The sequence below is a fragment of the Mizuhopecten yessoensis genome, unplaced genomic scaffold (assembly GCF_002113885.1).
Source record: "Mizuhopecten yessoensis strain PY_sf001 unplaced genomic scaffold, ASM211388v2 scaffold7987, whole genome shotgun sequence".
Classification (NCBI taxonomy): domain Eukaryota; kingdom Metazoa; phylum Mollusca; class Bivalvia; order Pectinida; family Pectinidae; genus Mizuhopecten; species Mizuhopecten yessoensis.
Genome location: NW_018407322.1, coordinates 1,171,049 through 1,190,422, shown reverse-complemented (window position 1 = coordinate 1,190,422; position 19,374 = coordinate 1,171,049). Strand labels below are relative to the sequence as shown.

The 19,374-nt window shown below is 35.5% G+C and overlaps 2 protein-coding genes across 4 annotated transcripts in view; one reads left to right on the top strand and one right to left on the bottom strand.

The window, feature by feature from the left end:
• Positions 1 to 2,213: 2,213 nt before the first annotated feature.
• LOC110454655 (mucin-3A-like) lies at positions 2,214 to 7,247 on the top strand. The gene has a single exon (XM_021504290.1). The coding sequence runs from the start codon at positions 2,214 to 2,216 to the stop codon at positions 7,245 to 7,247; it is 5,034 nt and encodes a 1,677-aa protein (XP_021359965.1).
• Positions 7,248 to 17,656: 10,409 nt separating this feature from the next.
• Positions 17,657 to 19,374, bottom strand: part of LOC110454629 (cyclic AMP-dependent transcription factor ATF-3-like) — a 15,450-nt gene continuing 13,732 nt past the window's right edge. For all 3 annotated transcript variants that reach the window (XM_021504248.1, XM_021504249.1, XM_021504247.1), the window contains one exon: positions 17,657 to 19,366. The gene's annotated coding sequence lies outside the window, so the exon portion shown is untranslated. The remainder of the gene's footprint in view (positions 19,367 to 19,374) is intronic.

Here is a 19,374-nt window from a genome sequence, read left to right as displayed (position 1 = left end):
GTGCTGGCTCACGCGTAACGTCAACTGCATAAATACCTAGGCTTTATGAATGCGAAAACTTTGATCAATTAAAATTGCGTGTGTTTTTGGAGAAAAATGATATCTTGTCAACGAGGAGATTACATTCTTCTTTTCAACCGTTTTAAGCATTATTTTGTTAATCAACTGGTAATGAAAAGTTTGATGTGAAGAGGCTCGATGGGCTTGATTTTTCACCAAAGAGAGCTTTTCATTATCCTCGTATATACACTATCACTAGTGGAGTTCGGTGATTTTGGACATTTTTACCAAGAGTGGATTTAAATCACTAAACGTTTAATATTACTCTTTCCACTTCAAGTTAGGTCCAAACATACAAACTGCAACAACTTCTCAGATTACTTTGTGCAGAACTAGTCATTTTAACAAGTTAACAGAGTATAATATACATAATTACCTAGTCATAAAAGACATAAAAGCATGTAATAAATTCTGCTTATTGAATTTATTTACAAAGCATATTTGATTTTTGATTATATGTTTTTATTTAACCATAGGTGGGGCCATTTCAAACTGCTAAAATCGTCAGCAGCAAAGCAAGACAAGACGGAAAAGTATTTGAACAACATGAACAAACATGGTACAACGTAGTGAAGTCGTATCCTCATCTGGAAAAACTGACAAAAGAGTATTTGCAGACAACTTTGAAAGAGAGCAACACTTCACACCGAGTGTTAGAATCAACGAAAAAGCCGGTGCACCAAACCTTGTTTAGTAGCTATCAGACGAGGACAGGAAACGGTGCAACTTTAACGAATCAGTCTGATTCAGAGCCCGCTGTAAGCCCACCGTATCGAGCTGCTCTCAGTCCAAATAGAGTTACAGATCAGAAAGGATCGACCATTCAGGGTGACCATAGAGGAATGGTTACTTCTTCCAGTCATACTGTTCTAAACACCACTGGAAATATTTTTTCCAATATCATGTCTAGTCGATTCACAACAGCTTCAGTTATCGGAAATAGCACGGATAGTTTAGGTACAACAACTGTTACATTACAGAATATAACTGATGAAGTGATAGCAAAGACCATGCAACCAACTTCCGCGCCAACCACATTACCTTGCAAAAATAAAACCACTTCCGACACCACTCGCATAACTACGACAACACCAAGTCCAGCTACTACACATATGCACAATGGTACAACCACGCCTAGAATCACACTTAATTCAACAGCTGCAACCCAGCAAACTACTGTAACAACCCCCATTATTGCAAGCACGTCCCCTACCACCACTGCAACTACGCAACTCACCGTGACTAAATCTATTTCAAATTTCTCTCAATTCAACGTCATATCAGACATAAAATTGACATCAGACTCTAAACTAATAAATGGCAAAAAAGGTTTTCATACGACAACAGATGTTTTATTACATAATTTAATTGACAAAGCGAAAATGTCTAATTTGCAACTATCTACCACGCCTACGAGTATAAGATTAACCGATAACACCGAGCCAATTACTACAACCGATCCCTTAACTGCGCCCACACCCACACCCATAAACACACAGACTACAACAACCACACCCACTGCCACAAACAAGTCCGTTACTGCAAACTCTCCAATAACTACAGCTTCACCAATTATCACAAGCACAGGCACCTCTACACCAACGCCACCTGACATAAATAATTCGACTTACATATCTAAAACAACTACCACAAATTCAACTACGCCAATACTAATAACCATGCCTACAACTACAACTATACCTACTTTGCCAACCAAGCCCACATCTGGTTCTATATCAAATGTATCTTACTCAAACATCATAGATAAACCATTTACAGCAGCTAATGATTTATTTGATGGAACGGTTAACATGAAAACAGCAACACATGTTTCACAAAATATAACTGATCAAGTTAGAAGAACACCTATTCAGCAAACTCACACGATTACCACTATCATACCCACTCTCACTACTACAACAACAATTCCAACCATACCTAGGACACACACTACAATAATTACGCCTACTATCATAAAAACACCCACTGCTACAATTACGCTCACTACAACAACAACGCCCACTACCTACACTACGCCCCCTTCAACAGTTACGCCTGATGACACTACTATGCCCAATACCACAACTACACCCACCACTACAACAACACCTACTAACATAACTACTCTAACTACCACTACTATTCCCTCTACTATGCAAAATGCTACACCTAAGCCAATTACAACTACTACGCTCAATACCAAAACTACACCATCTAACTCTGCACCGCCCACTAACACAACTACGCCAACTATCACAACAACGCCCACCACGACAACCACGCCAACTACCACAACTACGCTCAATTCTACAACTATGTCCACTTCTGTGCCAACTACAGTAACGTCGCACACTAACGCTATTACGCTCAATACAACTGCGCACACTACCATTACTACGCCCACTACCACTACTGCACTTATTACCAATACAATGCTTACTGCCACAACTGCGCCCACTTTTTCAACTACGGCCAATTCCACAACTTCTTCCACTACCAAAGTTACACCCACCACCACTATGACGTTAAATACCACAAGTACGCTCGATACCGCAGTGACGTTGATTGTCCCAAATACAACTACAACCTCTTCTAAACCCACTTCTCAAACTACGCCTAATACCGCTACTTCACTCAATATTACCACTACGGCGCCCACTACCATTACGTCACCTGCAACCGCTACTATATCTTCTTCTATAACTGCGCCTACTACGACTACTTCATCCACTACTAAGTATTCTACCGCTACTAGGTCTACTACCACTACTAAGCCCACCACCATCTCTACGCTTACCTCTACTACTACTACTACGCCTGCTAAACGAACTTCTAGACCTGCGCCCGATACCACTACTTCAACCACTTCTAACACTTATACGCACACAACCACTACATTACCTACTACTGTCACTATTACGCCCACTTCCACTATTACGCCCACTTCTGTTGCTACACCCACTACCACTATTATGCCCCTCATCCCTATTAAGACCACTTCCAAATCTCTTTCATATTCCAACGTGATATCTGATAGATTTACAACAGCTTCAGAGTTAGTAAGAACAGTTGGCATGGGAATGACAACAAATCTTGTATTACAAAATACAACTGATATGCAGAAATCAACAACTATGCAACAAACTATCACGCCTATCACTATAACATACGCTGAGAGAACAAATCAAATAGCTACAACCTCTCCAATTCCTACAATCAATCCTTCCTCTACAGCAAATCGAACTGATACAACCATAATCTTTACAACAACAAGACCGACTTCCGCAGCCACGCCCACTACCACATTTGCTCCCATTACCATGTCTACATCCATTTCAAATTTATCTCATGGCAATGTCATGCCTGATCAATTGACAACAGGAACCGACATAATAAATGAGACTGTTGGCTTAGATATGTCAACAGATGATGCATTACCAAGTACAACTAATAACGCGAAATTACCGACAATGGAACTAAATATCATGCATACCACAATAACATCCACAGATAAAAACAAGCCCGTTACTACAGCCAATCCCACATCTACAGCCACACTCAAATCACTAAACACACAGACCACAACACAAATGACAATTGGCAAACGTAATGGTGATATAACAAAGCCTTTTACTATACCTAAGTCCACAATCACAACCATGCCCATAACAACCAACATGTCTACTACCCCTACCAACACATCGTCCGTGTCTATTTCAAATATCTCTCATTCCGGCTTCATATCGAATCAATTGATAACAGCTACTGATTTACTAAATAGGATGATTGGCACGGAAACAACCGATTTTGTATTTCAAAAAACATCTCATAATGGTAAAATGACAACAGTACATCAAACATCCACGCCTACCACTTTAACGTACACTGATACAACCAATCAAACTACTACAACCACTTTCCCACCTACACTCATACACACTATCCCAGCCACGAAAAATGCTTCAACCACCGTTTCAACAATAACTACACCAACTACCACACTCACGCTCACTTCCAAAACTACACCCATCACCATTCCCCTAACTATTTCAACTCTCTTTAATCTTAATGTCTCATACGATCGATTGACAACAGTTTCTGGACAAGTTCCTGAAACAGCTGACTTGCAAGCGACAAGCAATTCTTTACTACAAAATACGCCTGATAAAGTGAATACAAAGATCACGCAACAATCTACCACGCCTACTTCAAAACGATCCCCCGATATAAGCATGCCAATTTCAGAATCAGAAAATAGAACAGTTGGCACTGTGAAGGCAACAACTCTTGTGCTACAAAATACAAATGATATAGTAGAAGCAACGTCCATCCCAACAATTACCACGCCCTTCACAATAATATTCACAGATTTAACTAAACCTATTATAACGAATACACCCAACACCACAACCCAACCCAATACTATGAATTCACTTACCATCGCAACAAAAACCTCTTCTACTACAACACGTAACACATCAGATTATCCTAATGCTACAACCCTGTCCACCTCTGCCTCCACGTCTACAAAACCCTCTTCTACTACAACACGTAACACATCAGATTATCCTAATACTACAACCCTGTCCACCTTTGCCTCCACGTCTACAATTACAACCACAAATACCATACCAACAACAACCAAAACTTTGCCCGCTAGGCCTATGTCAACAATAACGACGTTAATCACACAAACAACAAATACACCAGCAACTAAACAGAATTCTACAATATCGGCACCTGCTGTGAAAACTAAGTTTGTTTTCGATCGTGCGACCGAAACAGCAGCGTCTTCAAAACCTCTGCATGTTTTCAAATCTTCAAAAGAAAGTCCTACGACTTTTGAAGCAGTAAATGATGACCACAGTCTTGTGCAATCCAAAAAAACGCGGTTATTGGAAGAGACACGAAACATCAAGTATCGGTATAAAACTGCGATGGAGCAGCAAATGATCGAACCAAAATATGCATCTACAACAAAAACACGAGGTACAGGACCACAAGATTTAGCTGCAATAAATAGCAAGCCTACAAGCAAAGCAATTCCGATCAGAGCGCTGATAAAAAACACTCGAACACCTTATAATAGCATCAGTAAAGTTAAGTATCACCCATTACCGAATAAAGTCAACAAAATAAGGACAAATGACTACGTACAAACCACACTTGAAAAAGTGAAGGTAAGTCAACAAAAACCGAGTCTAGTTGACAAATCGAGGACATATAACCACGTACCAAGTACAATAGATAAAGTGAGGTCAAGTTACAATGAACCAAGTATTGTGAACAAAGTGGAAACAAGTAAACCCCTACCAGGTGCGGTGGACAAATTTATAAAAGCAAATCCCCCTGTACAAAGTTCAGTTGACAAGGAGGTGAGGACAGTTCACCATTTCCAAAGGGCAGTTGATAAACCGAAGACAACTAAACGTTTACCAAATATAATCGACAAAGTACGGACAAATTACAACGCACAAAGAACAGTCAACAAAGAGAGGACGAATTACAACGTAAAAAGTACAGTCAACATAGACAGAACAAATTACAATGTACAAACTGCAGTCAACAAAGAGAAGACAAATAAGCACGTACAATTTGTACCAAGTAAATTTGACAAAGTGAGAAAGATTTCCAACGTTACCAATAGTGTCAAAAATTTAAAAACAAATTACCCTACACAAAGTACAGTCGACAATGAAGTGTGGATCAACCGCCATGTACCAAGTAGTGTAAGCAAAGTGAGTACTAATACCGAAGTACCAAGAACAGTCCATGCGGAAGGGAATCTCGACCAAACAAGAACACCTTACCGTGTATTTGATATAGGTAACAAAATGGGAATAAATCAACACGTATCAAATACAGTCAACAAGGATGTGAAAATAGATCACCGCGAACCAGGTATACTCCAAAATGTAAAGACAAATCACATCGGTCAAGGAACAGTCGACAGCGTGAGTACAACTCAAGAAAAGAAAAATCAACTTGTTCCAAATATGCTCAAATTGTGGACAAGTAGCCTTGTATCAAATGATGTTGACAAAGTGAGGACAAAAGTAAGTACAAATCACCACTTATCAAATAAAGTCAGCAAATTCCACACAAAAATCAAAGTGCCAAGTTCCGTCGACGAAGCGATAAAAACAAATTATCATGAACCAAGTACTTTCGTCAATAAATCTAGACATACAGTCAACATCGTAAAGACAAATTACCAAGAACCAAGTACTTTCGACAATAAATTGAAACCAAATCCTCATATTCCACATGCAGTCGACAAAGTGAAGACAAATCATCAAGCAAGAAGTACATTTAAACAAGTGAAGACAAATGACCATATATCAAGTAATGTGAAAAAGGAAACGCCGACACATGACCACGTCCTAAGTTCGGTCGTCATAGCAAAAACAAATCACAATGTACCACAAAAGGTAGACACAGGAAAGACAAACCACCAGAGAATAGGCAAAGTGAGAAAAAGTCACAACGCACCAAGTAAGGTCAACAAAGTAAGGAGAATTCATATACCAATTACAGTCGAGAGGCAGGTGAGGACAAAAAGCAACGTACTAAGAGTGGTCGGCAAATTCAGAAAAAGTTACCATGTACCAAGAACAGTCTACAAAGTTAAACCAATTTATCACGTACAAGATACAGCTGAAAAATTGAGAACAAATCACCACGAATCAAGTACTGTCGGAACCCCAAGGGAAAACCGTCGAATAAAAGAATCATGGCAAGTGGACTCACTTAAATCAAACAAGATTGTACCCTCAGATAACCAGGGCTTACTAAGTAATCCCGCACGCCTTGGCCATACGGCATCCACAGCACACCATTACAAATTATATCAAGACCACACGCCTAGACGTCTTACCGGCCATGTCAACGAGGATCCATCACTGCATGGTTATACACCTTCCACAAGTTATGTGCATGGCATCAAACACTCGTCTATAGGACAGACAGGATCCGTTTCCAGTGAATTTAATGGTCCGTTAGCCCACGTGACACCATTTGAACAGAAGAACAGGACAGCTACTATCATTAAGGCTTCGGGAACCATACCCTTTGAACAATCAACCGCGGAAGCTATCAACCAGACAAGTAAAGGGGCTGATGTCATTTCATATCAACACGGGTTTTCTGGAAAAGGTAAAAACGATTCGTTTTGCATTTTGGTTTAAAAAAGCAACAAATGTTAGACATCAATTGGAAAGAAAAGCTGGATAAAGTACAAAAACTGGTGAACAACTGGAAAATAAGGAAAACTTACTATAATTGGGAGGATACAAATAGTGAAATCATTACTTGTACCACAGTTAACATACCTTATTTCAGTGTTATATATTCCCACAAACACAATTCAAGATTTTGAAAAGATAATTTACAACTACATATGGGATGGAAAGAGAGAAAAAGTAAAAAGGAGAACAATGATCAGAGCATGCAAAGATGGAGGTCTAAATTCAATCGATATAAGATCCCACATTGATACATTAAGGATAAATTGGGTAAAAAGACTTGTATCAGAGGAGGAAGCCCTATGGAAAGTTATCCCACAATTACAGCAAGACATGTTTGGCCCAAATATGCTCATCTGTAAAATGAACTTAGATAACTTAAAAAATCTTCCAAAGAGAGAAGAATTATCTCCTTTCTACTATGAAATCATATCAGCATGGATAACACTCAGAGAACCAAACAAAGAACCAAAACATTACAATAACATGCTAGCACAGATCATATGGGGAAATAAATACATAAAGATGAAAGGAAAAACATTATTATTTAAAACATGGATAGAGTCCGGTATTATAACAATCAAGGACTTACTGCATAACAGTGTAAAAATGAATGACAGAATGATTTATGAAAATCTCAAAAATAAGATTAATTGGCTGTCAGAACTATCAATAATTAAGAAAGTAATACCAAAACGTTGGCTAAAAACAATTGAAAAAAGTTATGTCAACATGCAAAACTTTAAAGTCAATATTGAAAGAGATTTAGTCAATAAGCTTCCAAAACTAGAAATAATGAAAATCAAAAATTGCAGCAATCAAAGCATATACAAACATTTAACAAAATTGCGTTCCGAAAAACCTATCTCAATAATATATTGGGAAATTCACCTTAATATCAATTCTGTACTAGAGTACACAAATGAATTCATATCCAAAACCTTACAGAACAACAAACTAAAAGAGTTCAGGTGGAAATTATTAAATAAAATCCTAGTATCAAAGCAAGATACACCTAATTGTAATGTTTGTAACATACCAGAAGACTATGAACATTTTTTCATCAAATGCAGATATCTACAAAGTTTTAAAAATACAATTAAGCACCTCTTTGATAAACTTGGATATAAAAAGGATATGTTGACTTTAAAAAACTTAGCGATTGGATATAAAATAGAACACCCAAATTATAATGAACTCAATCACCTCCTAACAATTATAGGCTTTGTAATCTATAAATGTTATTACATAAGTGAGGCAAAAACTAAACAGGTAAATGTAACAAGCATATTTAAATAATATATACAAACAACAGTAGATATTAACAAATACAGAAATAAACAATGTAAAATTTCCCTAGACACTCTGCATCTCTTGTAGGTACACATCTTCAAACACTTCTAATCTCCACAGAAAAAGTCGGAGAATCACTTTCATCGAATGCAAACTCTCCATGACTGAAACGACACTGAAAAAAAAGGAAAAATGACTGATTAACGTGACACTGTACTATATGTTAATTGTATTTAGTTCTCTGACACTACCCCCCCCCCCTCATATTTATGTAATGAACAATTATTATTGTTACATACTAAATAAATAAAATAAGTATATATATAAAAAGTAATGATAACAAAGTTAGATAATCGATTTGATACAACTAAAATAGAAAATCATGCTACTTATTGTCCTTTTATGATACCCTGAAGGTGGAACACGTGGGTGCTACATCAATAAGGAACCTACCCCACACAACAATGCAACAACATATCGTGAGAACGTTTACAAATATAAAAACACTTTGTTATTACTTACCTACACCTTCAATGTATATCCACACAATACAACGGGAAACGCGTATAAACATCCAGAAACCGCACCAAATTCCGAACACATGTAGACACCACCATGATTGTACAATATAAGGATAAAAACAAACGTAAACACGGGACCTTTTAGTTTCCGGATTGAATCTTTTATTTTGATTATTTACTTTTATTAACTTGATTTTCGTTTTAAATGTGAATCAATAGACTATATATAATATGCTTAAATTATGGTGATTAATGGTTAATAAAAAAAACAAGATTTTAAAAAAAACACGTTACTATACAATATTGCTTGTACTACATAATGAAAAAGCTGTTATTATACAATATAACGTGTTTACTATGTAATGATTTTTTTTTATTGTATTACTAGTACATTATGATATATACATGTAACTTAAATTATAACATGATATTGTAGTTCTAGAACATTATGATATATAACTTAAATTATAACATGATATTGTATTTCTAGCACAAAATGATATATTACTTAAATTATAACATGATGTTGTATTTCTAGTACATTATGATACTGTATATACATGTAACTTAACTTATAACATGATATTGTAGTTCTAGTACATTATGATATATAACTTAAATTATAACATGATGTTGTATTTCTAGTAGATTATGATATATTACTTATAGTATAACATGATATTGTATTTCTAGTACATTATGATATATGACTTAAGTTATAACATGATATTGTATTTCTAGTACAAAATGATATATTACTTAAATTATAACATGATATTGTATTTCCAGTTCAAAATGATATATTACTTAAATTATAACATTATATTGTATTTCTAGTACATTATGATATATTACTTATATTATGACATTATATTGTATTTCTAGTACATTATGATATATAACTTAAGTTATAACATGATTTTGTATTTCTAGTCCAAAATGATATATTACTTAAATTATAACATGATATTGTATTTCTAATACATTATGATATATAACTTAAATTATAACATGATGTTATATTTCTAGTAGATTATGATATATTACTTATAGTATAACATGATATTGTATTTCTAGTACATTATGATATATAACTTAAGTTATAACATGATTTTGTATTTCTAGTACAAAATGATATATTACTTAAATTATAACATGATATTGAAAAAAAAAATGAAAACCTGAAAAAAGAAATATATATATATATATATATATATATATCTTACGATTTGCCAATAAATCTATCTTACAATATATCAATGAATCTATCTTACGATATGTCAATAAATCTATCTTACGATATGCCAATAAATCTATCTTACGATAAAAAAAAACAAACAAAAAAAAACAAAAAAAACCGATTCGTTATATACTTTTATTTGTTCTGGTTAATTGAAACTTTAACTATTTCTGCAGAAAATCATTCTCTATCTGATATGAATTTGCAATAATATCTTTTTATCCTATGCTCAACAATTAACAGCGGATATGTTTATCTTTAAACCAACTTCTTTTTTTTTGTGGATGAGCAGTCGGAGCCATTACACAGTATGAAGAGAAATCGTTTAGCAGTAATATATAACACAGAACGTAAAACAGTCAGTATTTAGGAACTGGTTTTAACCTTTGTGTAAACATGTAAATAAGTATGACGAATCCCGCCCGTCCATAAACAATTCACTAGTCAGGACCGTACATGTCTTTGTTTAATTCATGTGCACACACATCATCTCTATACCTTGTGTTCCATACTCCATATCCATGTTTAATATGCCCTCTTCACCTCTGTGATAAATGCCACAAAAAGATATGAATGTTTTCCATATCTGTAATACATAAAGAAAATATATTAAGAGATTTCACAGAAACAGTGTTTAGCATACCGCTTACCGATCTTATAAATAAGGAACATAATCAGCATTGTCGCTTAATGGTGTTTAGCGTACCACTAACCTATCCTATGAATAAGGCATATAATCAGCATTGTCGCTTAATGATGTTTAGCGTACCACTAACCTATCCTATAGATAAGGCACATAATCAGCATAGTCGCTTAATGGTGTTTAGCGTACCACTAACCTATCTAAAAAATGAAGGCTTCTAATGGAGCTTAAAATCAAATAGGATATTATTCTTGTCAAGGGGAGGCTTCATCCTTTATGTGTTTGGTGATTACCATTAAGTACTGTTCTGTTTTACTATCACTTGCATACTTTCATAGACACTTTCTTTACCCCTGATACTTTGTCACCGATCTTCTTTGAGTGATTGTTGACATTATGTTTCTTACCTTGTATTTATCAAAGGTGACATGTTCCTTGAGACAAATGATTTTTTTTTCGTAGTGTTATAAATGGCGTTATATATAGAATGATTTTTAAGTATTATCATCTTCAAGCTATTTAGACAAGTACATTCAGAGCTGTTAAATTGTGATTTTCATCTGTTTTAGACCAATACAAAATATATACCTAATGTGTTAAAAGTATTAGCCTTTGTTTACAGCTTCTGACCACCAAAAGGAAGACAGCACATACGGTACTCGCGATTTTAGAGGCATTTTTTTTTTCGAACTTCCTATTTGGGCCCCATAACCGGCAAGAGGAGAAAGCACAGACTGCTAAAGTAGGCATTCCATTGGACATGACGATATCACTTCCTATCCATAACGTTATTCCAAACTCCAACGGCGATAAAAGAAGAGATGAGAAAGCAAATCATTTGAGTAAATACCTTGCAAACCTGTTTGGTGACATCTTGAACCAGTCAGGAAGAACAATTGACCAATCTTCAATACACCTAGCTGACATAATGAAAAACAAGTCTACTGGAACAAGTTTAAGTAAACATTCGGCGATAGATAGCTCGCCAAAGCAATCGATCAGAAGCAAGACACACCAATTAAACAGAGCCACGTCAAGCAAACTAATGCGAGCCTTAGCAAAACAATCAAACGGAGCCGTATTTTACCAATCAAATGGAACCACTTTAAATCAACCAACCAGAACCAAACAAAATCAAACCAATGGCATCATGCCAAAAGAAATAACCACTGCGGGGGCCACTCAGTCTACCGCGGATACGACAGAAAGGACAGACAAGAAGAGCACTGCTACCAGAGGAAGTGTACCTGTGGATGATTTACAAGAAAAGTTTACTCAAAAACCAATACAAAGGAAAGTTTCAGGTAAGTCTATTGTCTTGAATTCTGTTGTAGTAAAACAAAGGTTGAAAATGCTACAGGAAAAGGAAATTATGTAGTAAAAGCGGCGACACTCTGTACATGATCATAAATATATTTCGTCATCCTAATTTATCGATTTGCTTACATGTACTTTACTTAAAAGATAAAAACAATAGTTCAGAAACGATGACATTTAAGGTGGTTTGCTGTTAGTTTCGGCGTTTTTAAAACAAAAATAGCATTCATGAATCCCCAGTAAAAGGAATGAAGTGATAGAATCAGAAATTACAAAACTGAGTTATGAACTATCAAAACATATATAATAAAGAAATTACGTGTGGTATATTTACATCGTGATATTACGATTAAGCGTATTTTCTTTTTTTTTCAGGACATAAAAGGAGGATAGCTTCGGTTTCTAGGACGAACACACAAGGAAATAGTCACAGCAGTAGTGAAAACAGCAGTGATATTTCTTCGGAGGTAAATGATGGTGAGAATTCCTAAGAATAAAATAGTAAAGCAAAATTTTCTACATGAAGCGGAAACAAAAAATGGACGACTTCAACCAAAAATACAGACGTACAAACAAGTAAGACAATTGATGACGACGAAGAGGAAAACAAAAGAACAGAAACAGCTGACAACAAAATCCAACGAACAAATACAGGAAACGACGACAAAAGTGGACATACAGTTGTGGGATCGCATAACGTTACACGATGTTCGGAGGGTGCGCACGGCGTGGGCACGGTGTGTGAACGATGTGTGCACGATGTCCGAACGATGAAAAATTGGACGATCGTTGCTTGCGCACATTTGTGCGGACGATGGACGAACGTTGTGCGATAACAATCGTGGTTGGTGTAAATTGAGGAATACCTTAACATTATAAACGTTTCATTTTTAAACATATAAACTTGATTTTTAAATATGTTTCTATATACTAGCTGCATCTATTAGCTTATCTTTAAATTTTCTGTCTATACTTTCCTGAATTTCGAAATGGTGTTTCGGTGTTTTTTGAACGACCTTAATCGACATGTAAAATTAAAACACAGTTCCCGCATACAGGTAAACATACCATGACCGGACCGTACTTGTCCCCGCCCGAGGCACTTACGTAACTCATCGGGGTGTGAAACTTTATGTGAAGGGGATCTATAAGCCAAACTGAATGCACATAACAAATACTAATTGTCCAGTTGTGTTTTCACAACGGTCATACGTTATCACACATCAGCTATATGTGTCAGGCACACAGGCCAGGTAAAACTCCGGTTACTCATCAAAACGTTATTTACCTGTTCTGTTACCTAGGAGCCAAACCCATTCTTGACAGTCTAACGGTCACTGTAATACTGTGTAACACGCGTTGTTAACTTGTACATGATCTTAATTATCGTGATGAGAATTCACAGTAATATATACAGTGTACATGCACATTATTGCATACGAGCCTTCCGTATTTATTTCATTTCGTAATATTGATCAACAAATTGTAAGAAAAGCACACAAAGGGGCGAACGATTGTTAAATCGCACAGTTGTGCGCACCATGTGTGGACGATGTGCGAACGGTGTGTGAACGATGTATGCACGGTGTGCGCACGCTATTTTTGGTGCGTTGTGCGGTCACACAACTGTACATCTTAAGCAAATGACGATGACGATAGTAGTGAAAAGACATAGACAACTAACGACAAAGAGGAATGACAATCTAGGACAACTGACAACACAGTCTATAAAAAACTAATAATATATTCTTATTGAAATGTAACTACAGCATTGGACAAGTTCTTGGTTCGAGGCTTGCTATATTGGCTTCAGGAGATTACCGAAATATAAACAAAAACCTTTTATTTTAAGGTGGAAAAGGGTAAAGCTTGAGCACACCTTTTATTAGTGTAGTCTAGGCTATGCGACTTTGTCTTTGTGTTTCCTGTGATCGAGTCTTTCATTCCCAAACATTGAGCCAAGTGATTTTTCCCTGTTATTTACTTGAATATTCAATGTTTTCTGTCAGTATTCTGCATTTGTTAACACAGTGACCTTGAACAAAGTTGGCTTGTATTTCTCGTGATCGTTACGAAAGTCCTTCGGATTGGACCCAAAACTGAATATATTTTGTCTCAATGCATCAATTGCAACATTTGTAGCAATAACTTAACTACACTTCGGCTGTAATAGAGGTCATTTAGTTCAGCAGCGACTCAACATATTGAGCAAATTATTCATACAGTATGTTGAAACTAGTCGATTGTTAACATTTAAAAAATAAAAATATCCGTTTTTTTCTGTACGATTTGCTTAAAGAATAAGACAGCATTGAACGTGTGTCGGAATCTCTTTTTCAAACATGACAATCTTATATATATCCGTTATTAACCATACGTTAAAATACCCGCTATCAAACATGGTATATACATGACGTTCAGTGTCCGTCATCAAACAAAGTATTCCCGTATCCCCGTCATCAAACATGACAATCCAGTACACGTCATTAGACATAACGTTCCAGTACACGTCATTATACATAACGTTCCAGTACGTCATCATACCTAACGTTCCAGTACACGTCATCAAACATGACATTTCAATACCCGTCATCAAACATTGCATTCCAGTACCCGTTATCAAACATGACATTCGAATACCCGTCATCAAACATGACGTTCCGGTATCCGTCATCAAACATGACAATCCCGTACACGTCATTATACATAACGTTCCAGTACACGTCATCAAACATGACATTTCAATACCCGTCATCAAACATTACATTCCAGTACCCGTTATCAAACATGGCAATCTAGTTCCCGTCATCAAACATAGTATTCCAGTATTCTCATCATCAAACATGACAATCCAGTACCCGTAATCATACATGACGTTCCAGTACACGTCATCAAACATAACGTTCCGGTACCCGTCATCAAACATGGCATTCCAGTACCGGTCATCAAACATAACAATCTAGTTCCCGTCATTTAATATAGCATTCCAGTATTCCCGTCATCAAACATGACGTTCCAGTACCCGTCATCAAACATGACGTTCCAGTACACGTCATCAAACATGACGTTCCGGTACCCGTCATCAATCTTGACATTCCAGTACCCGTCATCAAACATGACAATCTAGTTCCCGTCATTAAATATAGCATTCCAGTATTCCAGTCATCAAACATGACGTTCCAGTACCCGTTATCAAACATGACATTCCAGTTCCCGTCATCAACATATTAAGTTCTACAAATTAAAGTTTAAAAAAAGGAACTAAAATTTGTTTGTCTTACTGTCATGCTGCTGCTAGGACCCCTATCACAAGTTTTACATTTTCCGCGAAAAGCCACTGTAATCTCTGCTGCGTTGCCCCCATTTATAAATAGAGAACAACAACTACATTTAATCTTTTTGTATCTATGCTTGCATCGGAAAATTCAAAGCACTTCTTCTTCCAGTGTACTCTGTATACTAATCAAAGGCAAATTCTTCTGAACTCCATTTCTGCTCTTAATGACATTATTCCATTAAATACTCAGACTTTTCTTTATGGATGTCGAAGACTCGAAATCAATATGAATATAAGTATCTTGGAGATGGTTCAGAGATTCGTAAAAGATACAAGACGCTTAAACTAGATTACACTTACTTGTTTACTTTTTTTCACATGACTTTGCTGTATGGAATGATACCAGTACATAATTGTACTATGTGCTGTCCACCAGCATAATTTCAATTGCCATTTTTTGTAACATCTAGTTTTTGTACAACCATGACCAAAAAAATAAAATAATGACATGCAAATATCAGTATTCATGTACATAATATACATGTTTTATCATAACTTAAATTCATTATGATGTGTGTAAACTGTTTATAACTGTAGGGAGAGGGCGCTCATAGGCTTTGCCTGTTGCCCAATTCCTTTGTATCTAAGATCTGAACAATAAATATTCTGAAATGAAAAACTGTAAGGTATACAATTATGTTGAAAAAGTTAATTTCATTACTTAAATAAACTGTCCTCGCAAATTCTTATGTTGTACTTGTTGGTAAGCATTACACGATTGCGGTTAAAGTAGTCATTTAACTGTGTGTTCTCCTAATTGTATTTAAAAAAATCTCTTTCGGATTCTTGCTATGAACAAGTTATCTTTTTACTCAATCTCTTCTTTCCTTTTCTAGTTGATGCCTAAGTTTGATGAGCAAATTTCCGTTCAACAGAATCGAAAGCTAAATCGTACAATAATATTGCTCCCTTCAATTCTTTCACCATTCTCGTTTATGCATCGAAATTGTTTGATATCCCTAATTATGCTATTTTTTTTTAAAATAAAGTGTGTTTTTAAAGCGATATAACAAAAAACTTTCAATCCGTTTATGGAAAGTATGTTGGCATGTCGACACATTTTGTATACAAAAAAACATTAATTGAAGTGCGTATCAATGACAACCTATGAAAGACATTCAGAATATCTCCGCCCTATAACAATAAGTCATTTTTCGGGCTATAATTTGACATACTAAATAAAGTTTTGTACGCGTTTCATACACATAATCTATGCATTACTGCCTATCAACTACCTCCGCAAAAATCCAGTATTGTAAGATAAAAAATCATCAGAAAAGACTAAAACGTGCAACTCTTGAGATTTTAATAGTTTGCTGACGAGCTATCATTGATCGATACATGAGCTTAAATTCCCCAATACGATCATACATGTCTTGGATAAAAATTGATTTCTTCCCCTGTAACAGGGACGACTCTATTAATCTAGGAGTATGAAGAATATATATACACAAGCGGAACACATGGAAAACTGCATCTAAAGTATACTTTATTTCCAGACTCATAGCGAACATAGAATAGCATACAACCAACAAGTTCATAAATACAACAAGTACCGGTAACCATGGAAACAAAACAAAACATAACTACAACAGAGTATATGTAAATATAGTAACACAAAAATGTACACAAGTACAGGCAACCATGGCCTCACAAAACATAAAGAGTAACCATTACAGGGAATCATATGGTAAAACATATTTTACTGCTGTAAAACACATTTCATTAAAGGTATATAAATTAACACTCTATGTAAATAATGTAAATAATTTGTATACTGTATAATAAATTATCCATATACATGTAGCAATGAGAAATACTTATCAAGTACAATTAATTAGTTAATGAATATGATTATGAATAAGTTGTTATTTTTTATTTTATAGTTATCTTTTTGTCATTTATCGAATGTTTAAATACGTTGATTGTCAGAGAAATCAATGACATATATAGCCTTATATTGGACCAAAGCTTTATGCCAAACATAGGAACTCGCTTAACTCGAATACTCGGATAACTCGAAGTTTCACAACGATCCCGTCGACTTCGAGATAACGAGGTTCGACTGCATTACATTAAATGTAGCATGTGGCTTCATATCATTCGGAAAAGTTACAAAATCAGTATATTTCTTTATGTATAGTATTTTGAGCGTTGCTTTGAAATCCACGTCATTGTGATTACAGTATACATGAGACAAGCTGTATCAGCAGCTTGGACTCAGATAACCACAGGTGAAATCTAACTATACTAAACGAAATTTAACATATCACTGATGTTCGCGGATAAATATATATATTAACGCCAAAATTATAATTATTATTGCTACTTTTATACAATAAATATCGTCATCATAACTGTTTCACAATATTACCGGATATTGGAAACACAAACACAAAGCTTGCGTAACCTCGATATGTATGTACCCTGTAACATAAACGGCGATTTCTACTCTACGTAATATATAAGATTTGTCTTATCGTACTTTCGTGTCGTCATTTTCGTTGGGTATAGGGCATTTTAATTACGTAGTGTTAGTGCGCATTTGTGTGCCTTGTGGTTTTGTTGTCTCTGTCCGAGTGTCAGATGTGAGGACGTGACATTACTAGGATTTGACATAGATTTACATTCCAAATAACGGCAGTGAAGCAGACGACACTTAACTTTAATCCCGTTCTCCTCAAATGCAGAGTTCAGTCGACGGAATATTTTGATATAATAATTGTTATTGAATTCATTCATTTTTTTTCTTTATTTATTTGAGGGAAGACAATTATAATTGTGAAAATGGTATCCCTCAGTAAAAAATCCGACATTTTGAAGGGAGACAACTCATCCGGCTATGTCCTGTGTGTTTTTGTTTTCGACAATCACATACTTGTATATCCATACAGTTTCAAAACAAAAGAATACATATCTTTATTATTGAAATTTTCTTTAGATATTTTGAGATGAATAACAATGTTTCTTTTCTTTTATATATATATATATTCGTGGCTGTTACATTTTCTTACAATACTATAAACATCAAAAATGTAAAATATGGATTTGTCGTTGCCTTTTTTCCAGAAAAAAATCATTGATTTATTGGAATGCTTTGATTTTTAAACGCATCCAAGGACAAACAGTATGTAACAGGAAGGACATCGTGACTCAAATGTAAGTTTAAGGAAAGGGGGCTAATCCCACTGTCTGTTGTGGATGATAATGCCGCAATTAGCATGAGGTAACATCGGTTTATATATAGCAAATTGTATAATACAACAATAACAGTTGAACGATATGATAACATGATGCTTTTGACTAGAATGGAAACCATACTAACATATGTAAGATTCCCTGAGGAAAGCTGATGGTCTATTTACAAATGTATGAATAATAAATATATGAGCTCGATATACTACCAATTACATAACATACGGTGATTACATTGTATAATACATTACGTAGATTTCCATCACACAGAAAAATACGGTGGAATAATTAATTTCGGTAATGGCATTATTATTTCAATTGATGATAATAGACAGAAGACCGATTCCAACACGGGGTGTTATAGTTAAGGAGGAACATCACTATATCAGGAGCATCGAGCACAGTCCCCACAAACAGAGCGTCACTATATCAGGAGTATCGATCACAGTCACCACAAACAGAGCGTCACTATATCAGGAGAATCGATCACAGTCCCCACAAACAGAGCGTCACTATATCAGGAG